The 24233-nt window shown below is 42.2% G+C and overlaps 1 protein-coding gene across 9 annotated transcripts in view; it reads right to left on the bottom strand.

Annotated features, from left to right (window-relative positions):
• Positions 1-24233, bottom strand: part of TSPAN4 (tetraspanin 4) — a 454376-nt gene that overhangs the window by 63110 nt on the left and 367033 nt on the right. For all 9 annotated transcript variants that reach the window (XM_054068313.1, XM_054068306.1, XM_054068309.1 and 6 more), the window contains one exon: positions 5667-5858. In XM_054068313.1, the coding sequence (XP_053924288.1) occupies positions 5667-5729 (63 nt within the window). In that variant the 5' untranslated portion in view covers positions 5730-5858. The remainder of the gene's footprint in view (positions 1-5666; positions 5859-24233) is intronic.

A 24233-nucleotide genomic window follows, 5' to 3' on the forward strand; every position in this document is an offset into this window, starting at 1 on the left:
CCATGGAAAAATGACCTTTTTGAGTGCAAGCACACAAGTATAGATCTTTGCTAAACACACATGAAAGGCAGAGAATTCAGGCAATTCAGTTCTTCAAACACAGATCTTAAAGAATTTACCTAAAACACAATGTTTACACAGACACTTAAGAATCACCTAGGTCAACATTCAAGCATGAAAGAGAAAGAAGTACTTAATCAGGCATAAATTTCTTTAGCACAGAGCAATGGCACGTGCATGTGTACAATACAGAACCCCTAAAGTCACTACTACAATCAAGTCACCATAACTAATCTTGCTAGAGTAGTACAGCAAGCTGTTGTCTCATCTTCTGCAAGGACTTGCCATCAGCTGAAAATGCCGCATTGCAATGCTGTTAAGAGGACTCAAGCTAAACATTTTGCCAAAACTGACAAAGACGATGGATACAGCTAATAGCTCTGATGGACATCAGAACTATAACACATTTGCAAAGGGAGAAAAAATAGATTCCTAATTTTGTCTCAAGATAGCCTACAGAGATCTGCAGTACAGCTAGCTGGTCCTGCAACGCAGGATCTAATGCCTACAGGGAAAAAAAATAATTCAATGGAAGCCCATAAACTAACTTCCTGAAGCCAGACTCTTAGTTACTACCTCTTTCACCTGTTCAGGACAGTGACCCAGCCCATCAGAACAAAGCTGCCATTTTTTAATTACAGCTGAACTTGTAGCAGAGAGGTTGCTGTAACACAATATTGAGCAATAAAAATAGCAGCAATGTCAAAGGAATCTTATGGAAATGAGAAAGCACTGTTCTCCTGCTTCACTCATCAATTTGCATCTACATTCAGATGCAAGATTATATAAACCAAGTTGTACACTTATTTCAAGAAATGCTAGTTGCTCTGATTTCCCCAGGGAAATCCAATGATGGAAAAGTTTATCTTCTTTCACACTGTAGCTGGAGCAAATAAGAATCACTGCAAATATCTATTCTTTTTAAGCAAGATCTTAGAATGACAGCTGCATAACTCACCTAATCTGCGTATTTTTGCAGAACACATTGGACAGCTGAGATTTCCTTTTATTTTTTCACACTTTATTTTAGATTTTCATAGTATTTTATTTCTTTGAATGTAGAGAAATAGTAATGGGCCTGTTTCTTAAGAGATTAATGAGACAGTTCTGGTTATGTTGCCACAGAGTAAAGAATATCAGCCAGCTCCTTAGCTGGTGGACACCAGGTAAGTCCTTTCAAGTCAGTAAAACTGCGAAGCTTTAGGCTATCTGAACACTCAATTCAGTGAGTTAATGTGGATCATTCCTGACTATTGCACGCAGCTATGCAAAAACCTCATTTACAAATTAAACTGCAGTTCGACTTTCAACAACCTTTCCTTATCTGTCCTCTGCTCTTTAAACACTTTGCCTGTTCTCCTTCCTTTCAAAAGTCGTTGGCAAATGCCAGAGGTAAGCAATTACTATCACGTACACCTAACATCACAGCAGCCTAATACGAAACAACTTAGAGTTTTCCTCTGACAACCCAATACAACTGTTCTCTGTGGACAACACAAAAATACAAGATCAGAGGCTCATCTGCTCTGCAACTGTACAAAACATAAATAGACTTAAGAGTCAAGCAGACCCCTTAGGAGTCAGATCATCAAGCAGTAGCAAGACCACACACAAATACCATGCTGTGTCCTCCACCACAAAAAATTCTGCTCCTCTAATGCAGGTGGGTAGTTTCTCCTGCTCTGCTCCCTCCCAGCCCATTTTAGGATCCCACTGATGCACCATGCCTACTGCAGCATTTCCAGTGTCTTCCTCCAAACCACACCTCTTAATAGCAGCAGCATATCCTCCCAACTACATCCTTCCACAGCTTGTAACTGTCACATCCCTGCCACTTTCTTCTGCTTTTAGGAAGCGAAACGAGAAGTACATCTGTTGCATGGGAAATCTGTCTTTCTAGTCCTTGCAGGTATAAAGACTACCACTAAGCAATCATCAGGGTGGGATACACTACAGCAGATAACAGCAAGTGGAGGTCCAAATTGTTCTTGGTTAACCTAGGCATGTCCATGTGGTCTCTATGCTTATAACGCTGTGTCTTCAAGAAGATCTTAAGAGTGCGACTTTGGAGTTCGAGGTTACAGGAATATAGTACAGGCAGAGCATCTGGAGAATCAGATAATATTCACAACATTTTATTGCTGCCTGTGGTCATACTAAAAAAAAAAAGACTTTCTCTCACACTGTATTGAGCAGAGGAAAGGAGGAGGTCAGTGAAACCTGCTACTCACTCAGAAACACACAGTGATGTGCTCAGTGGAGCAGTGTTTGATCTCATATATGTAAGTTATAACTTGAATATCTGCTACCCCACCATGATAGCATCCCTGAGTACACATCCAGCTTGGTTTATTCTACTTCCTTTTCTTTTTGTCCATTCCAAGCCCCACTTCATCAGACTGTTGCATACAGACTACTGAAGCATGCAAGGGACACAGTATCCTAGCTTTTACTTCTTGTTTTCATTTCAGTACTCCCTTAGTAGATTTTCATTGCTTTTCAGCCCATCACAAATCTGCTTCAACTGCCTGCAAACCTTTTCAAACTCCTGTCCACCCCAGTTCCCTAAGTGTGTTTAGCACTTTCGTCTTTACTGGTCTAGTGCTGGGGCTGGTCAAATATCAGGAGGTGAGGGCAAACTAAGAGAATCAAATACATTATCTAGTGAACAGTGCAACAGAACACCTTACCAATGCAATCGAATAGCCTCTATCAGCCCACCTTAACAATCTGTGTGGCCAAACTTCAGTTTTCCTGTCTGTGTACTACCAAAGCTCCTATTTCCACTTGGAAGAAAATGTTTAGAAAAGCTAGCTAAACCAAATGCTACACAAGAAGACATGGTAGTGATGTCACACATGAGCAAGATAACTTATTCCCTGAGTTGCTGTAACATTTGTGGACATACCTTCTAGAGACACTAACTAAAGGAATTCCATTAAAAAAGCAATCTTAGCTCCTAACAGAAACAAAGCCAGATGTTAAGGAGTAGCTTGGGAGACATGGAGAGGAGTCTCAGGGCCTGATCCTGCAGTGACTGTTAGACACATAAGGTTGCCAATGCTTACTAGCTTTCCCTTTACAACTTAGGCGGTAAATCCTGTCACATCCCAGCTGCCACAAAATAGTCCTCTCAAAAAACAATAGAGAAGGGGCATTCTCAGGAATGTTCAACACACACAAAGATAGTTTGGGAAGAGGCTATTCTCATGTTGGCAGAACAAAGTGTTGGGAACACCTGTGATATAAGAAAAGAATGAAGAGATGTAGCAAACGCACATACTAAAAGCAGCCTTGGTTTAACATTCAGCAAGTTCTTTAATTCAAGGAATTGTTTTGCTACCTATGTTTTCTAGAAAAACAGGGGCTGGGCAAAACCAAATGCACTGGCCCGAACTTAAAAGCTCTATGTCAATCACCAGTCAAAATAGAATCAGCAATATGAGGAAAGGAAGACTAAGAACAAACCTACATGTTTTCCCAGAATCAGAAGCTCCTACCACCACTCATTTCCATTCCAAACAGACTCAACAGAAAAACTCACCAGAGCTCAAAAGTCTCACTGGTATTTAATGAAGGTAAGTAAGTGCTGATGCACGTTGTGGAAAGTTACTCTAGACTAAACAAAAAGTGATTCAATATACGCTAATGAAACTGTATTTCAAACATCTATAGTTGGGCTTATTCAGAGTTAAAGTAGCTGTAATCAGCTCTAAAATAACTCTGTTTTGAAAAATAGTGAGTAAAACAGATGTCACACTGAATAACTATGGTATACAAAGGTACATAGGCAGACAGAGCAAAATGCTAGTAACGTATCAGATCCAGATCCCCAGTTCTCCCGTTCAAGGAGTTCCTAAGTTAATTTGGATTCATTTGCATTACTTCACTTGATCCATCAAGTATACTCTTTACATTATACACTGAAAGGTATTAGATTAGTCCTTACATCATGCATTGAACAGCAGAAGATTCCAAGTATCGTGTAGCGTGTGTTAGGAGGAGCAGTTCCTGCAAACATTTGCATATCCCTAAAAGGATACCTGTCTGGGGTTGGCTGAGGACATTCACCTTAGCTGCAGCAATTATAGCTGATCAACAGAGACTTTGCCCTTGCCAAAAAAGTGTTATAGGCCAATAAACCATATGCGACAAAAGGCTGAAAACCTTGCACTACAAGGACTGACTGCCAGATCCTGACCTGATCCTGACCCAAAAGATGACACCACTCATTGCTGGTCACACCTGTGCTAGGACTTTAATCAACAAAGCACAAAATATGTGATTAATGTTGCACATAAGATATACTATTAGACTTGGCACCCTGCAGACTCCTGCTATATGGGCATTGAAGCTGTAATCCAGTAATTACATCTGGCTGGCCAGACACTTCCTCCACAAAGTGGGTATTTATAAGACTGTTAAAATTGTCAAGGACTATCAGCTTCAGATTCTGACTTCAACATTCCCAGTGTAAATTTTGACCCACAAAATTGCCTTAATTTCAATTTATGTTGTTCATTTCAGTTTCAAACCACCTACCTGCCACATAAATAATCCTTAATAGCCTAGACAGACTAGTCCTTAATTTTACTGGTTGAAAATCAGCAGAAACAACTGATTAAGGCAGGACTCTGGAAAGAGTACTCTATTGAGGCTTGGAATCTCACAGTCACTTAAAGACTTTTACTGGGTGAAGTGTTCTTGGGGACTGTGTGCAGTTCTGCAGCTCCCAAGGGAGCAAAATGAATATATGATGCACAGTGAGAAGCAGCCTTTTACAAAGGAATCACCAGCTCATGAAACTAAACCTCAGCTCCACTTGACTCCGAGGTTTGCCAAACATCACAGTAAAGTCCTGGACTTGAGCAGCAAGATCACCTCAATTCCTGGTCTTCAGCTAAACAGGACTCAAATACACTAACACCAACTACAGACAGCAATCATTACTCATAAAGTCCAGCTCTGAGTGGCATCAAATTACATTTTGATACAATAGATTAGGGATGTGTCTCAAGCCTCTGTTAAATCATGGACAGGTGGCACCTTATTAAACTTTCATTCACTGCAATCTTCCTGTGCTGTCACATTTGCTTCCTGAACATGGCAGTCTTTTGAGAGTTAAAGATTGGCAAAACCAGCATTGCCAAATCTGACTTCATTTCCAATTTAAACCAGAATCAACCTCTTTACAATGTTTCCTACCTACATTGATCTTTCTTGCCCAGGACTTCAGATCATCAGTCCTGCCAGGGTAGACATTTGGAGTAGATAGCTACCAAAGAAGACTGAAAAACAGTTCATGAGTACACTACAAAAAAAGTCTTCACAAACCTCTCTATCTTCTCCAAAGAATACAAGGAAACACTCACCACCACTAACTACCTTATGGCAGGTGTCATCTTCTAAGGACAAGTTAAAAGCATGGTCAGGAATGATCTAGAAGCTCCTCAGAGCTATCAAAGACTGATTCAAGCACGACTCATGCTTCATCTGTGTGAAGTGGGCAGCTTCTGTTGAAATGCAGGACACTGTAACATGGATTGCAATAGCACCAGCACCTTAAGACAGCAAGCACGACAACAGTATAGCAGCTTAATACTCACACTCAGCAGGAGGCACTTGTTCTCTTTGATGGCGCCTATGCAGCCGATGAAGCCAATGATCATGACAAATGTCCCTGTGACGATCAGTAGGTTGGCAGCTGACAGGGATGGGAAAGAAGAGGAGAGGGTGGCAAAGTTCCCTTGGGTAACAGCCAGCCAGATGCCTACTCCAAGGATTCCACAGCCTCCCAACTGGGAAAATAAAAAGAAATAAAGAAACTCAGTTATTATATCTGAGCAACCCCAGATATTAATCCACATCAATATTGCAGCAGTAGAATAGCTCTGCTGGGGTAAACCCTGCAGTCACACCTAGTAAGAAATGATCTCTCCCTAATGCACTTTCCATATGGGAAATGGGCAGAAAAGAAAAGAATAAAAAAATGTAGAGGAGAAACTCATCAGTAAGATGTAACATTCAAGAATTCAAGAAAAAGTTCCAGACTTCCCAAATCCAAGACACAACCAAATATCAGATGGGGTGGGGGTTGGGGATCCCGTCTGAGTCCGTGTCCCGTTCCTCGAGGAGGAGGCTTAAGCAAATCAGTTAAATCTTGTTCTTGCGTCTGGTGAATTTTATTTATTCTAGTGCACCTTTGCCCAGTACTGCATGCCGAGCAACACCGCCTCAGTGTTGCCGAGCAACACCACCTCTTTAAATTCTTTGTTATTTTCCCACTCAAGGGGGAGTATCATAGGGTCCTGTGGTAGCACAATCCCACAGTCCCTTTGTCACTCCGGATGGTTTCAGAGGGTGAAAAACATATCCACATATGACACTTCATCCCACTTCCCTTCTCTCCTTAAAAACAACATTAGTTGCAAAACGGCATTGTAATATACTGCTTACTCACTGAGCCCTTGCCCCCCCTGCCAATTCCTTCAGGTGCTTTAATGTGCATCCTAAGGGGCTTGCCTGATGAAATTCTTTGCTTAGCTTTGTCCGCATTGCAAAAACTACTTTCTAGCTCTTCCCTTCTGTAACTTCTACACAAACCGTTTCAGACAACTTGACTCCACTGACTCTCAAGGATCGCTCACAAAACTGACAACAACAATTCAAAACCTGACTTGTTTCTGACCCCCCACCCATGCAAACCTTTTTGCTTTTACACTTTCAATTTAATCTTTCTCACACACAAAACACTCAACTCCCATTCCAGGAGAGGGTTAACTTACATTCTGGGAGGGGGAAGGTTAACTCACACACAATAATGAAACTGTTTGAACAGATAATGCCTAACTCCATTCCAGGAAGGGGGAAAGGGAGAGGCACTCTCAGCCACGTAGCCACGTTCCCCATTTTTCTCTTTTTTTTTTTTTTTTTTTTTTTATCCTATGGTAGGTATTTTAAAATTTCACCCTTTGCAGCCTTCCATTCCAAAGGTCCGAGGTAAATCTACCTATGTGCCAGTTCAATGGACGTTTGGGAGTGAAAGGTCTCATAGGTGTATTTCTAGGATTAACCAATTTGCAAGTCTTTCAAACGTTTTAAGCGCTTTGTCTATCTTTGCCCCCCTGTCTACGGAGCAATAACGTCACCCCCTTTCTCGAGTGGGTAAGCTGTCCTCCTCAATTCCCCTGGTACTCTATCATACATCAAACAATTCACAGAATAGATTTATAACATAGAACATACAACATTGACAGTGATCTTTCACTTTGTTTGTTTCCGGCTATTTCCCCATGGGAGAACAGAACTGTGGATCGGAACTCCACACTCACTCCGCGCTAAATCGCGCGTCTCAATCACAATACCACACATACTCCCACACAACTGCTTGAACTTAAAATAGGCTCTAAATTATGTTAAAATACACAGGTACCGGTATTGAGCACTTGCAATAGATGTATAAGATGACAGCTAGCCCACCACAGTAGTATAGGTTCTTCACCTTCCCCTGTTTCCCCTGCAGGTATTCCTCAAATAACACACCTGATCCACCCGCTGATGGGCCGTCTCTGCCCCCAAAAAGATCAGGTAGGGATGTGAGATTCTCCAGAGAAACAGTCCGGAGCACGCCTTAGAATGTCCCACTCCCAAACGGTCCTGCAGCCGGGCAGAGAGGGTGTCCCACCTCAGGTGCCAATTTGTTTTGCAGAATCAAACCCTATAACCCAGAAAGGACTTATAAAGCAGGTATGTGTTTATTATGTCCAGCAGGTAGATAACTCTGCTCAACTCGTGCATTGCACAACTTGACAAACAGCTACTTATAGTGTAAAGACATGCTTAGTTATAAGCACCTACTACATATGCATAATTTTTCCCCGCTTTGTATTATAATTAGTTCTGGAAGGTTCTCTCCAGTCTTGCGCCTGCATAGTTCCTCCTGGTGGTCATGGGTAGGGGTCTTAGGGATGAAGAAACCCTCATCTTCTTCACGAACTACCCATGAACTTGGGATGTGTGCAGGCGCAGTCCCATTCTGGTTGATTTCCAAACCACTGAACAAGATGCAGGCAGCTTTCTGCTAGGGCCCGCATTCCAATCCCCTCTTATCAGTAAACTTCTGCAAGTTAGCTCCCTTCTTATCGACTTGCAGGATCTTCAAGGCCTTTACTAACGAACAGTGCAAGTTCCAGTGAGCATTTACAATGAACTAAGTCCTTCTAACTTCTTAGCTTCCCAACCCCCCTGTCTGCTTTTGCTCTTCACAGGTCTCTTCCTCTCTAGTGAAAAAGCAGACACTGAGCAAAGGAATAATTCCCAGAGATTCAGAACTTGAAGGGATTTTAAAAATCTTATTTAGGTACCTCAGAGAGCTGCCCAGAATGGCTGAAGCACTTTTGATCCCCTGTTCTTCCCATCCCAATAAACCATCTCCCATCCCTGGCACGTGCCATAAATTTGCCAGAGCACCTCCTGACAGAAAAATCCCTCTTCTTAGTTCTTGTCCAAGGTCCAGCCTCCCTTGAAAACAAGAGAGTATTTAGAGTGTAAACAGAACAGAGAAAGAGGGAGACTCCTAACATAGCATTAAAAAAAAAAACGAATGGATGTTTGCTCTTAACGTGGCCACTGGCTTAGCAATATAATCTTCAGAAGTGGACTTGGCTGGTCTTGGAAAAGATTGAGAGGGGAGCAGCAGTACAGGCTCCTCAGGCATGAGAGGAAGGAGAAGAGAGGATTCCACTGCAGGCAGCAGCCACCACAAAGCCATAAAATTTATAATTATTACATATACTAGGAACTTTTAAAAAACACAAGCATTTATATGTCTGCTGCTTATAATTGTGAGAAAGCCTGCAGAATTGTAACAATCTGAGTAAAGCTGAGCAATTAAATAGAAATAAACCAAAGGGGATTTTGCAGTATTATACAGTCACACAGCAGAGCCTCACTTAGGTTTCTTTCTTTCCTTCCTGCTCTCCCTTTAAAATAACCAATTTTTGTTGAGTTTTATAATTGCATTTTATTATCCAAATCAATTAAAGGCTAGGAAAGAAATTGTGTTCACAGAGAGTAGGCCAGACACACAGGCATATCAATTAAACATCTGGAAGCTCATGAACCTTTCCAGGGAAGGAAAAAGACAGAGCTAATCCTGGGGCACAGGTAAGACTCAGAAATGAAACAGAGAAGAGAAACATAAAAGCCAAAGCAATTTCTTATACTATTGCTAAGGCTGCCTTTGCATGCCACTGAATTTCCTCACAATACAGGACAAAGAAGGAGGTCATGTCTCAAGGCAGGACTTCTCACTCCAGATGCAAACCAGTCTGTTTTGTTTGGAAGTAAGGAGCCAAACTATACCTCATTGTAATGTATCTCAGCCGCATTGACCTTACATCTCCACTGAGAGAGGAGAGACTTCAGGACTCGGATCATCTCCTTCACCAGTCTTTTCATATACAGGCATTCCATATCACCACATTCACCCTTTCACAAAGAACTCCCTACAAATACCACACAGGGACAGTCCAAGACCTGACCCTATACACTGGAAATGTCTCCCCTCTATGCCCACTTACAGACCATGATATTTCACACAGTCTAAAATGACTGAAGAATAACCAGGGGAGAGGAGAGGGAAGGATACTTAAGGTAACCCACAGAAAATCATTTAAGGTAACCGAGAGGATATAAACAAAAGCTATCAACATGTCCCAATGAAAAAAATACGAATAAATTCCCTAAAACAGGAATAAAACTCTGGAGGTCTGCAGGACTACAGAACAGCATTGAAGGAGAGGTAACAGACAAGCAAGTTAAAATTGAACTGGTCAAAACGCTGCAATACATACAGGAATAGCACTAAACCGACTGGAGAGTGGGATGGAAAGTACAATTGTGCTTCAGTCTCTTTGGTCTGGTGGACAGTTCTGCCTCAAAATCCACCTCAGACTTTGCAAACGGCCTAATTAAACTTAATGAAGCTAGATGCCCAGCAGCAGCAGAGGCATCACCTTGCAATACCTTTAGCTATTACCTTCAGTTCTTTGTCCTGAAAATTCAACAGCAACAATAAGAAGCAGCTTAATTCATCACATTTCACGGTCCCTGTGTTGCTACACTGCTTTAAGCAATACAGACACCTACAACTGTCATTTGTATTTTGGGAGGTGGGTCTTGCTGAGGGTGCTGCTGTGTTCAGTAAAGTCAAGATCTGCTTGCCTACTCATCCGTCATCCATTAAATTCTTTATGATGTACAATGCATAATGCTTGAGACATCTCTGGCCTTAGGACATCTGATTTCAGCACCTTCTCCCTCGTCTTGTTTATGGAAACTGGGAATTCACCAGTGGCACAAAACATAACAAAAACCAGGAAATAGATCACACAAAATGCTGCCACTGTGGCTATACCCATTTGGATCAAGACTGAATATTTCAGGTCAGCAGGAGTATCTCACTACATTGCTCTTGATTCAGAGATACTCTAATTTACATCAAGCTCTCTAGCAGCTCATTATCTTCCAATTTTTTAAGAGATAATGCACAGCTCTTTCTTAGGTTGATTAATGAAACCCTGAAATGCACAAAGGGATTCTTCGAGCATTAAACCATCTGACTCAAACTGGTTTTCATCAAGTGCTGCTTAGGAAATGTCAGCACACACTACTGAGGGTTGCTTCACCTTACTTCAGCCTTGTTCCTTTTTCTGCACCAGAATGTCCCATTATGGTCCTTGAATAAAGTCACTAAGCTGTCACACCAAGCCCTGGGAAACAGGCTCTGCCCTTAATTCTAGTCTAAATCGCTCTTTAAAGACCACTTTCCACCAAGGAAGTAAGCACACCTCTAAGTCTCTGTCCGATGACCATAACAACACTCAAGCATCTGGTAAAGAAAATGCTTAAGGGAACCACCATGACACACAAAGGACCCTTTCAACAGAAGCAGAATATTTTATTTTGCCAAACATTCAAAATCTCGCTGACCCCACTATTCTGAACTGAATAGCAGTGTAATTCCCAGTCTAAGATTCAGGGATCAGAGGGATCATGTTTACTTATTCTGGATCAGAGCGAAGAGAAAACTGTTGTAGTTGGTTCTATACTGCCTGTCTGTTTCGATTTCTTCGTCTTGGTATCTAAGGAGGTGTGAAGTTATGGACAATTTTACTTAGTTACTTATGATGTTCCAACCCCCAGTCCTCATTTGTGCCAAACAGTCAGAAGTAGAGTGATAAGTCATGACAGCTTTTAGGGCTTGCCAAGGTGTGAAATGAAACAAACCCAAAACCAGTAACAGGGCTACTCTTGACAAGTTGGGGGCTTCCATGCAAACCGTGAAGCTGTCATGGTTAAAAGAGAAAACATTAAAACAAAAGGATCAGCAAGAAGTCAGCAGTTTGATCTTGATCTATTGGCAACCACATATGAGTCTGTATTGAGTCCATGTGGTGAATACAGGGTTGACTTCTTTTTTTAGAGAAAAAACAGATCCCTTCCTCATGATGTCAGGCTACTGACAATAGCCTTTCTAAAATTCCCTTCTGAAATGTTTAACACATTATTAGCTTAATTGTTCCTGATAATCCACTCTCTTGCAAGCAAGGCATCTTATGGCAAATTCTGAAACAAAATGTAGCTTCCTCTAACGTTTTTTTTCCAATAAATGCTGCATTTTTTTTTTTTGTAAAATCTTTCATTTTAAGGCCAAAACAGGAGAGCACCATAAGAGATAGTGTTACAGCCCTACGACTCAGGAAATTTGAGTTAAGTGTCTGTGTAGGACAGACTTCAGCGTCAATCTCAAATAAGCTGTTTAGCATGTCTGTGCCCAAGTTGCAAAATCATGAGTATAAAAGCACGAGTACTAAGTTCTTTGCAATCCTTGGACTTTGCATTTGCCTATGGAAGGAATGGTTTATTCTGCTCAAGGCAAATTGCTCATAGGCATTTACATAGCAGAGTCAAACAGTAAAGTGGGTGCCTTACTCTAAAAGCATAGATTCAGTCTGTCTCGCCTTTTTGAAGAGATACACAGGCACGTGCACTTGTTCTCTTGGCAGAAAAGCTGCCAAAAGAATTAGATCCTCCTAATCGTTCTAATGGGCTAGAAAGTAAAATATTCAGACTTCAGTGCATACATTTAGAATTGATCTTGCAGTATAGTAAACAAAGTAATCCCAAACAGCCCCAGATATATGCACGTTGTTGGAGAAAATTATTCTGCAGTTACAGATACATGCTTACAATACCGTAGGAGAAATTGCCTCATTGTTCACGATAATGGTGTTGGTGTCTTTAAGTGTGGTTTTGATTGGTTTTATTATGTGGAAAACACAACTAATCGAGTGTCTCATATTGTATCTGATTAGGATCTACCCATCCCATTTCCCTTTTCAGATTAAAAAAAATCCCCGTATATTAAAAAACACACTGATAACAGAATCCAAGTGTAAGGTGTGACCAGTTGTTTTGTAGTTGAACTAACTCATTTGGAGGGGTTTTCTCCCCTAGTCTCCACATATTTAAACAAGAAGGGCTTTCTAAATCCCACTTGCCATCCAGTTACTCCTGCATGAACATGTTTCCCCCTCTAACCAAGGAGTAGGAGTATACAATGGAAAAATCAACATCAAACTATTAGAAGCAGTGTTGTGAGCATTATTCAGCAAATGTTCTTGTAACATAAGGCATATTTAAATAACTCTTCCTTTCAGCTAGACACATTGAGGAGGTGGAAATGGAATACTTATATACATTGATAGGATCAAATGGATCAAGAATCACACATGGAAAAAGCAGAAGCATGTGTGCTAATAAACGCAGAGGACATGGTGCTTTATACAAGCAGATGCAAACAACCTGTCAGTGTAGCTGCTGGCTATCTTGGAGAAAGGAGTGGCCACTTCTGGAAAACACTTTCAAGCTGACACTTCATGGTCATTACAAGAGCAACGAAGCTGGTGAAGGCACTGGAGAACAAGTCTTATGAAGAGCAGCTGAGGGAACTGGGGTTGTTTAGCCTTGAGAAGAGGAGGGTGAGGGGAGACCTCATTGCTCTCTACAACTACCTGAAAGTGTCAAGGGACAAGACAAGGAGGAATGGCCTCAAGCTCCATCAGGGGAGGTTCGGGCTGGACATCAGAAAAAAATTTTTCACAGAAAGGGTCATTGGGTACTGGCAGAGGCTGCCCACAGAGGTGGTTGAGTCACCATCCCTGGAGGTATTTAAAAGACCGGTGGATGAGATGCTTAGGGGCATGGTTTAGTGGTTGATACGAATGGTTGGACTCAATGATCCTGAAGGTCTTTTCTAACCTAGTGATTCTGAGATTAGACTACTTCTGCAGCAGGGCTGTAGACATCCATCTGCACCACACCACCACTACTGACTGCCAGTACACATGATGGTTGACTTTGCAGATGCTGTCCCACCACATGGACGGACACTTTACCAGACTTTGTGACATACACTGGTAGTATATGTCATGGAACAGATCCTAGAAGCCATGCTAAAATACACAGAGAACAGGGAGGTGATTAGTAGCAGTCAGCATGGCTGCACCAGGGGCACGTCCTGTCTGACCAGCCTAGTGGCTTTCTATGATGAGGTGGACCACAGCAGTGGGCACAGGAAAACCAACGGATGCGATCTATATGGACTTCTGTAAAGCCTTTGACATGGTCCCCAACAATATCCTCTCTAAATTGGAGAGATATGGATTTGATTGGTGGACTGTTCAGTGGATAAGAAACTGGTTGGATGGTCGCATTCAGAGAGTAGTGGTCAACAGCTCAATGTCCAGATGGAGATCCGTGACAAGCAGTATCCCTCAAGGGTCTGTACTGCAACCATACTGTTCAGTATCTTCATCAATGATATTGACAGCGAGATCGAGTGCACTCTCAGCAAGTTTGCAGATGACACTAAGCTGAGTGATGCAGTTGCCACACCAGAAGGATGGGATGTCATCCAGAGTGACCTGGACAGGCTGGAGAAGTGGGCCTGTGGGAATCTCATGAGGTTCAACAAGGCCAAGTGCAAGGTCCTACACTGGGTTGGGGCAATTCCCTATCTCAATACAGGATGGAGGATGATGTGATTTAAAGCAGCCCTGCAGAGAAAGACTTGGAGGTGCTGATTGATGAGAAGCTCGATATGAGCCAGCAATGTGCACTCAAAGCACTCAAAGCCCAGAAGGTCAATTGTATCCTGGGCTGCATCAAAAGAAGCGTGGCCAGCAGATGGAGGGAGGGGATTCTGCCCCTCTATTCCTCTCTTGTGAGACCTCACCTGGAGTATTGTGTCCAGCTATGTAATCCTTGACATAAGAAGGATATGGAGCTGTTGGAACAGGTCCAGAGGAGGGCCACAAAGATGATCAGAGGGCTGGAGCACCTTCCATACGAGAACAGGCTGAGAGAATTGGAGTTGTTCAGCCTGGAGAAGAGAAGGCTCCGAGGAGACCATATAGTGACCTTCCAATACTTGAAGGGGGCCTACAAGAAAGCTGAGGAGGGACTATTCACAAAGGCTTGTAGTGATAGGACTAGAGGCAATGGGTATAAACTGGAGAGGGACAGACTTAGACTAGACATAAGGAAGAATTTCTTCATGATGAGAGTGGTTATGCACCGGAGCAGGTTGCCCAGGGAAGCTGCAGCTGCCCGATCCCTGGAGATGTTTGAGGCCAGGTTGGATGGGGCCTTGGGCAGCCTGATCTAGTGGGAGGTGTTCATGCCCATGGCTGGGGGCTTAGAACTAGATGATCTTTAAGGTCCCTTCCAACCCAAACTATTCTATGATTCTATGACTCTACAATTCCATGTTTAGTGCAGCAGAAGCTGCATTTGTTTTGCTAGTCAGAGGTCTAAAGTTTAGCAAGTATGGGATGGTATACAGGAATTTAACAAATGAAGGATGGTATAAAATTTAACACCTTTGTGTCTCTGATTTTAGAAAGTTAATTTGAGTAGTAAATGGAGAATTGAAGCATATTTCTGCCCTTAGTGCATTGAGACACTAGATCTCTACAGTTCAGAACTGAAGGATATCTGCAAACCTTATCCAAAACAGCCAGGATCTGAGCTGTGCCCTTTCAGTAACAATTTTAAAAGTACTAGGAAAAAATACTTGAAAAAATCAGTTAATAGGGACCAAATTCCTGGGCGTGAAAAGGCTGGAACAGTAGCAGTTCATAAATGCCAGCGTGGGATGGGAGAGGTGAATAAATGATCATTATTCATTTTCTTCAGATATAAAAAGTTAGAGGCTCTTTGGTCTGCAGGCCAAAACCCAATAAAAGCAAGTATTTTTTCACAAAACATTTAATTAAATTTTGGAATTCATTGCCACTGAGTTTTGTGTATGTCAAACACAAGCAGGTTCAAAAGGGGATTACACAAATCAGAGAAGGGTAAAGCATCCTAGCATTTATTAAAAATATTCTGCATCCAGCTCTTGCAGGGGGAGGACCGTAAGCCATTAATTGAAGAAGCTTGTAAAAATGTTCTGTGCTATCTATTCTTTTTTTCTTTTATTCTCTCTAAGCATCTCTGGGCAACCATGACCTAAAATAGAGTTTCAGCTAGATGAAACTTTTTCAACATCATAGGCATTTGTGCATTCTACTTCCTTCACTCTCTTCCCCTCTATAGTTTTAATTTTCACTTACAGTTTGTATTTTTGCTTGCTTACTTCACTTTGCATCAGCATATTTTCAGAGACAGGATTACAGATACAGGAAACAATCAAAGAGTTAAGGCCCTTTTTCTCCTTACCTTCATATCATGCACTTTGTTTTGTATCAATGAAAGCATAGCTTATTTCAACCCAAAATTAAAAAATGTGTTCATTCATAATATTTAGAAACAAATTCAAAATCTCTTTCTCTCCCTCGGATCCAGTGGACCTATAAAAGCTGCATTTTTTCCCAGTAGGCATCTGGATTCTATTCAGACTCTTCTCTTTCAGCCTTCACAAGTCTAGAGTGGAGATCTAGTTTCTACACACCCAGTTCAGTAGATCTTTTGCAGTTTGATATAGAATAGTTGGAGGGAAATCCTAGAACTTATGTCAACATGTAGCAGACTCTTGTATTGGTGCAAACAATAGCTAAACTAGAAACAACGCAGTGCTTACACTATAGTACCTTTATTAAAAAAAAAAAAAAGGATTAAATTATCTAACTGTGTTTCTGAAGCAGAATAACTCCACTTGAGCTCCTCATACACATGCACTCCCTTCTCCTTCTCCTCTACAGTGCTGCCTTCTGTGCCTGCAGCCATGGCCCAGGTTTTCAGTATTGTTTATGGAATTTGGGCAGCTGCCAGCAATTTCTCAGCTGTCATCATTCCAGAGAACTTGAGCTGTCTCATAATTTGCATCAAAAAATCAATGAGAACTGGGCTAAGGGAACCTCTAGATCACTGTAAAGCCTCCCTCATTTCCCACTCCAGAGACTAAGCAGCCTTTTATAGCCTGGCTGAATGCAAGCATGTCCTTTCCACCCATACTCCATCCACACATCTTTAGCAGCTTGATTGTCAGGCTGGCCAAGTCAGCACAGTCCCCTTGAAGAAGTCTTTTCAGAGAAGCATAAATAAGGGCAGAAAAGTCCCCAATTTACTGAGTCTTGGATTATACCTCAGAAGTCTGTTAAGATTTGGAATTTCAACAGTGGGGTACCTCATGAGGTTTGTACAGAAGTGAAAAAAAAGTAAAAAAAAGAACCCCAAGACTGCAGTCTGGAAAGCCCCACTGGCGAAGAGAGAAACTCAGGGAATCTTTCCCTCATCTAATTCAGGTGGGCTCTCAGTCACGTTGCTTCTCAGTCACGTCTGGTCTCAAGTCCTAATGAGCTCCACTCAGAAGACAGACATCACCCCATACAAACCACACAACACAAACAGATGTGTAGACTCAGTCTCTAGAAAGGTGTGCTGCCCACCAGGGGCTCGTATCAGAGATATCACTGAGAGGCTGCCAAACCTAGTGCAGCCCACTAACTACTGTCCACTGCTGTTGTTTCAGGTGGGCACCAATGATATAGCCAGGAGTAATCTGAGGGATACCAAGAGGGATTACAGAGCCCTGGGAGCAGTGGTAAGGGACTCTGGAGCTGAGTTCAATTTTTTCCTCAATCCTCTCTGTCAAAGGGATGAGGTTTGAAAGGCCCAATGGATTCTGACAAATTAACAAATGGCAGCAGGACTGGTGCTGCAGCCAGGGGTTTGGCTACCTAGACAATGGGACTTCCTTTGAGAAATCTGGTCTCCTGGGGCTGATCGGGTCCGTCTGCCAAAGAAGGGGAAGATCATCTTCAGGTATAGGCTTGCCTGGCTGATTAAGAGAGCTTTAAAGTAAAGTTGCCGGGGGAGGGGAACCTCAATCCATCCCAGTTTGATGCCAGTAACAGCAATAGATGCCCAGAGCTGTCACAGGTCAGAAAGAACACAGGTCAGCGGAAGAGCACCTGAAGAGAAACACAAAGGATCTTCAGCCTGGAAGACAGCTTCATCAGGGCCCAGCTTAAGCGCCGCTATGCAAACACATGAAGCATGAGGAATAAACAAGAGGAGTTAGACAGTCACACCCCTGCAGGTCTGTGACCTCACTGGTATCATGGAGACATGCAGGATGGATCCTATGATTAGAATGTTTGGATAGAGAGATACAGGCTCTTTTGAAAGGACAGGCAGGGGAAAACAGGAGGGGGTTTCTGCGTCTAAGTCAATGACCAGCTGGAGTGCACGGAGCTGGAGGTGGATGAGGAGCTGACCAAGAGGCTATGGGTCACGATTAAAGGGAGGGCAGGGACAAGTGGCATTATAGCGGGGGTTTGCTACAGGCCATCAGACAAGGTAATACAGAAGGCTCCTGCAGTGCATTGATGATATCTTCCATCTCCAAGTGATAGAAGAGCCAATGAGGAGAGATGCTATGCTGAACCTTCTCCTCACCTACAAAGAAGGGCTGGTGGGAAATGTGAAGCTCAAGGGAAGCCATGGCTGCAGTGACCATGGAATGGTGGAGCTGATGATCTTTAAGGCAAAGAGAAGGTTGTGCAGCAAGCTCACTACCCTAGACTTCAGGAGAGTAGCCTTTAGCTTCTTCAGGGATCTGCTTGGTAGAGTACTACGGGATAAAGCCCTGGAGGGGAGGGGGATCAAGAAAGTTTGTTAATATTCAAGGATCTCCTCCTCCAAGCTCGGCAGTAATGCATCTCAACAAAGACAAAGTCAAGCAGAAGCACCAGGAGCACTGCATGGATGAACAAGGAGCTCCTGGACAGACTTAAACAAGAAGCCTACAGAGGGTAGAAACATGGGCAGGTAGCCTCAGAGGAATACAGAGAAATTGTTTGAGCAGCCAGCGATCAGGTTAGGAAAGCTAAAGCCCTGATAGAATTATATCTAGCCAAGGATGCCAAGGGAAACAACAAAAGCTTTCATAGGTACATCGGTGATAAACAGAAGACTAGGGAGAATGTGGGCCCTCTCTGGAAGGAAACGGGAGACATGCTTACCCAGAATATGGAGAAGGCTGAGGTACTCAATGACTTTTTTGCCTCAGTCTTCACCAGTAAAGGCCCAAGTCACACTACACAAGTTGCAGAAGGTGAAGGCAGGGACTGGGAGATTGAAGAACTGCCTATTGTAGGAGAAGATCAGGTGTGAGACCATCTAAGGAACCTGAAGCTGCACAAATCCATGATACCTGATGAGATGCATCCACAGGCCGAGACAAGGGGTGTATGAAGTTGCTAGGCCACTACCCATCATATTTAAGAAGTCATGGCAGTCTGGTGAAGTTTCCACTGGCTGGAAAAAGGGGAAACATAACTCCCATTTTTAAAAAAGGCAAAAAGGAAGACCCAGGGAACTACAGGCTGGCCAGTCTCACCTCTGTGCCTGGTAAGATCATGGAGCAGATCCACCTGGAAACTCTGCTGGGGCACATGGAATATAAGGAGATGATTGATGACAACCAAGGTGGGCCTGCGTGAACCTCATGAAGTTCAACAAGGCCAAATGCAAAGTACTGTACCTGTGTCGGGGCAATCCCAAGCACAAATACAAGCTGGGTAGAGAATGAATTGAGAATATCCCTGAGGAGAAGGACTTGGAGTGCAGGTATATGAGAAGCTCAACATAAGCCAGCAATATGCATTTGCAACCCAGAAAGCCAACCATATCCTGGGCTGCATCTAAAAAAGTGTGACCAGCAGAGCAAGGGACGTGATTCTGTCCCTCTACTCTGCTCCTGTGAGACTTCACCTGGAGCACTACATTCTGTGCTGGAGACCTCAGCACAGGAAGGACATGAATCTGCTAGAATGAGTCCAGAGAAGCCCACAAAGATGATCAGAGGGCTGGAGCACCTCCCATATGAGGGCAGGCTGAGAGAGTTGGGGTTGTTCAGCCTAAAGAAGAGAAGGCTCCAAGGAGACCTTATAGCAGCCTCCCAGTACTTAAAGGAGGCCTACAGGAAAGATGGGGAGGGGCTCTTTATGAGGGAGCAGCGATAGTATGAGGGGTAATGGTTTTAATCTGAAAGAGGGAAGATTTAGAAAAGATATTAGGAAGAAATTTTTTACTCTGAGGATGGGGAGGCACTGGCACAGGTTGCCCAGATAGGCCATGGATGCCTCATCCTTTTAAACAGTTCAAGGCCAGGTTGGATGGGGCTTTAAGCAACCTGATCTAGTGGGATTGGAACTGGATGATCTTTAAGGTCCTTTCCAACCCAAACTATTCTATGATTTTATTATTCTATGTCACTCTACTTGCAGAATCAACACTTTATTTTAAAACACTACTCACTCTGGTACATTCTTTCAAGACTTTTTTTTTTTTTTTGTTCTGGTGTCATTTAATTCCATTTTTTAATTATTTCACTAATTTCCCTATGACTTGCAGGAAGATTCTCTAACAGAGCACAACTGATTAGAGCACAAAGCATTTCAAATGCAAAAATCTCTTCTTGCAATATGGGCTGTTACGTACATGAGCAGCAGCCAAATGCATCCAAGAGCTGCAGGCCTACATTCCCTATGGATGTTAACCAGCATGATTGATCAGTCACTACCTTGATCAACAACAGTCAAGGATTCAGCCTTAATGTCACACTAGACTTCTTTTTATGAACTGATTAACATGCTGTCTGCCTCTCCTTTACAAGCCACTGTCTTGTCAGTGGTGCAATGCAGTGCATACCTCTCAACATATTTTCAGAATAACCATGATGCACCATCTTCGACAGGCCTGAACTTGATATCCTGCACGATAGGCAAGCAACCGTTACACACGCATTCGTAGCTGACGGCTACAATCCTAACCCGTGTTCTGCCTGCCAGCGTGACATCCTGGGTTTCATACCCTCACTGCCCTCTAACTGCACTGTAGTCTTGTCACAGGTTCAGAGAAACACACTTCAATAGCTTGTGTTGTTGCTTTCCTTCCATTTAGACACTTTTCCTATAAACAGGCTTTGGTTTAGGATATTCCATCCAGTGTGCGAGCCTGACAAATACCACAATGTTTTCTATCAAGCCTAGAAACAGGATTTTTGAGCTTTATGTGGGCAAAGAAACATCACAAGAAGGGCATTCATTTTCAAGTGTCAATAATGAAAACATAAAATGCTGCTTTTTCAGTTACTCTGGTAAGGATTAAAGTTTAAGCTCTTGAGGCTCAAGAAATTCATTATTCTTCCTCACTTGAGTTCCACCACTAAACTGAAGTCTCATACAACTGAAGTAAATTTGGGGACAATTGAAGATGACATCAAAAGACAGAATATCATGCTGGAAAAGTAAATGTCATTCATTTAATCCCTGCTGTTTTATCAGTAGCATTCTCCTACGCACTTGCTCCTCTAAATCATAGTTATCTATCAACCACAGTTACAAAAGAATAGAACTACAACATTCATGAGTTAATACATCCAGTCTAAAAGTGATGTTTTCCTTTCCCAGGCTCAAAATTTATTGAAACACTCAAACGTGTGCTCAATCACATCCTCAACCAACAAAGTATTTAAAGCATGTTCTTAACTGCCACTGACTTTGAATAGTCACTTCTGTAGTGCACTAAATTGCCCCATACTGTGAAGTCCTATATGCAAAACCTTGCAGAAATACAGCAGGGGAGGATGACCTATGAAGGCAGCATTGCTAATATAAAAAAAAAACCAAACACTATCACAGAACATTAAAAAATGGAGATTATTAGCATCACAAGCAGCTAATTTGGAAACCTGTCTAAACGCTAATTCAAATTAAGGATTGGGAGTAAAGTACTGAGTTAAAGACAACTCACTCAAATGTAGAGCAAATGCATGTGTTAGAAGAGGAGAAGGGAAGAATACATGACAACAAAAACATATGTCTCCTTTCAGGTTCTAGTTTTAACTTCTGCCAAATGGAAAGTGTGAAAGCTTTTTCATCTGCTCCTCAAACATAATTTCAAAATCCACCTGGGATGACTGCAATGAAATCAATACAGTTGTAAAGAGGAATATATGCATGAGGTCTGGAATCAGAATCCATCAAATGAAGTTACATCTTTTTAAAAAAGATGTAGAAATGAAAGAAAACTGTGTGTGTTCTGGAGTCAGTCTTCTTCCATCCATAAAATAATACACAACTTTTAAAGTACTTTGCAGCACAAACTGGTAAAAGACCAGATCTGGAGCTCTACATGCAACTTGAGTCACCTGTTGTCACATACATGGCACTAAACACTGAAAACAATAGAAGCCAATAAAACGGTAAAGTCTAGTCTTTTATAAAACACAAAACCTGTGATTTTGATAGCATATACAGAACAATCAGGTGATCAGGCCCAGGCAACATGGGTTTATGAAACCTTAGCGACCTTATCGTTGTCTACACCTACCTGAAAGGAGGTTGTAGCGAGACGGGTGTTGGTCTCTTCTCCCAAGTGACAGGACAAGAGAGAATGGCCTCAAGTTGTGCCAGGGGAGGTTCAGATTGGGCATTAGGAAAAATTTCTCCACCAAAAGGGTTATCAGAAACTGGCATGGTCTGCCCAGGGAGGTGGTTGAGTCACCATCACCAGAGGTATTTAAAAGACAGGCACATGAAGTGCTTAGGAATATGATTTAGTAGTGGACAGGAATGGCTGGGTTTGATGATCTCAAAGATCTTTTCCAACCTAGTGATTCTGTGACTGTATGATTTCTGTAAAGGAGATTGTTCACAGAGAATTTAACTTAAATCATTTGGTGAGATGCTGGGACAAACAGGATAATGAGCATCAAATAAAGACTTCAGATGCTCAGTTTCTGGTTTACCACAGATTTCTTGCACTGGATAAAAACCAGGTTATTTGGTGTCTTTAGTGCTCATCTCCTCCCTAGAGGCACTGGATGAGTTTAGAGTAGGAGGTAGTGAAAGAGTAAGATGATAGGGGTCATACAAAAAGTAAAGATCAATAAATAGGTTTCTTAAGGAGTACAAAGATGACAGAGATGGTCTTTCTATTTTGTATTACTCAAAAAGTTTTTAAAACACGTGCTAACAAGCACAATCTGCAGAAAAGTAAAAGGAAAAACATTTTTTTATTGCACGTTTAATCCATAGAGATATGTAGATAGCACAAGGCTGGTTGCTATAGAAACATCCATAGTGAATATAGATACTACAGATGAAATGCAAAACTAGTTGTGTATCTAAAAAGGAAAACTGCTGATACTGGAAAAAAAAAAATATTACGACAGCTAAAGCTGGTATCATCCCTCACAAAAGCTTTGAAAAAACAGTCTTGACTGTATAAAGCAATACTTGATTAAATAGTCTGAACAAATAATTTCCTGCAATGCACCCTGGCAGAAGCTGAACTTAATTCTGGAAGTTGAGTCAAATCACAAACGAGTCTGATTTCAGACCTGGAGTGGGGGGGCAGGTTTGGCTCTTTACATTCCAAGGTGGATCTTAAGAGCATCTTTCCCTCAGGTCACAAATTGTGCTGATGTATTCGACTGTGATTATATTTAATTCTCCTGATGGAGACCTTTTCAAAGTGAAATTGGGTTTCATTGCACAGCTATGGTCTACACAATAGAACAGGTCTTCTCCAATTCCCCCAATAATAATACAGCTATGCCACATTCTCCCCTCCCATTCACATTCCTGAAGTACTCAGCAGCCAGTAGCATGTCAACAAGGATACACAGGATCATCATCAAATACTGCTCCTAAATACAGTGCTCCCTTCCCTCAGTACCATCATAGATACTGCACCTGTGACCTGCACTCTCTGACCAGGTGCTGGCAACACCTAAGGACAGACAAATCTGTCACAAGTACTCTCTTCCCACCATTCTCCAAGTCCTGCCTCAAAACACACAGGACTCTCAGGCTGATTCCTAGCACACCCCACTCTCCCAGTGAAGAGCCCTGCTCAGGAATTGAGCCCAACCTCAGCAGGGACAGGAGGTTTTGGGAAGCAGTAAGACTTCTATTCAATATTCCATCTCCCAGCTGAGGGATGTGACTCCAGCACAACCCTCCCATCTGAATGAGTCACAGGCATGAAAACCTTCCAATTGCTATTTATTAAGAGGCTTCTTCATATTCATGCTTCCAGTAAATGTAAGACACATTCCAGTCCATATCATAATAACAGTACAGCATGAATCAACGGAAGTAACACAAAGTGTGACATGAGCGTTGAGAATAAAATGAACTAGAAAATAACCAGAATACAAGGTGGCAGTGCTGAGGCCTCAGGAATAAAAGAAAATTGGTCAACGAAGGACTGGTTCAGATCTCTCTAACACAACTTTATTTTTATTTCCCTGGCCACCACTAGCCCCTCTCTCACATTCCACAGTGAAAACCTACTACTGTCCAGGATGCAATTTAACCCTATGGCTGCATAACAGCTCATATGCAAAATGAACACTCACCATCTTTGTATTCTTAACCGTATTAAAACAAACCAACAAACACCAAAACCAACTGGGGTATCCAAGATGCACATGCAAACATAGCTCCATGGAGGACAGCTAAGTATACCAGTAATAGTGACATTAAAGATGAAATGTGAAATACATTAAGAGGCAATGAAACATTCCTTTTCTGAGGTTTAGCTTTTCATGCAGATGGTGAGAATGACCAGACTTGTACATCACAACTGGC

The sequence above is a fragment of the Cuculus canorus genome, chromosome 5 (assembly GCF_017976375.1).
Source record: "Cuculus canorus isolate bCucCan1 chromosome 5, bCucCan1.pri, whole genome shotgun sequence".
NCBI classification, from domain to species: Eukaryota; Metazoa; Chordata; class Aves; order Cuculiformes; family Cuculidae; genus Cuculus; species Cuculus canorus.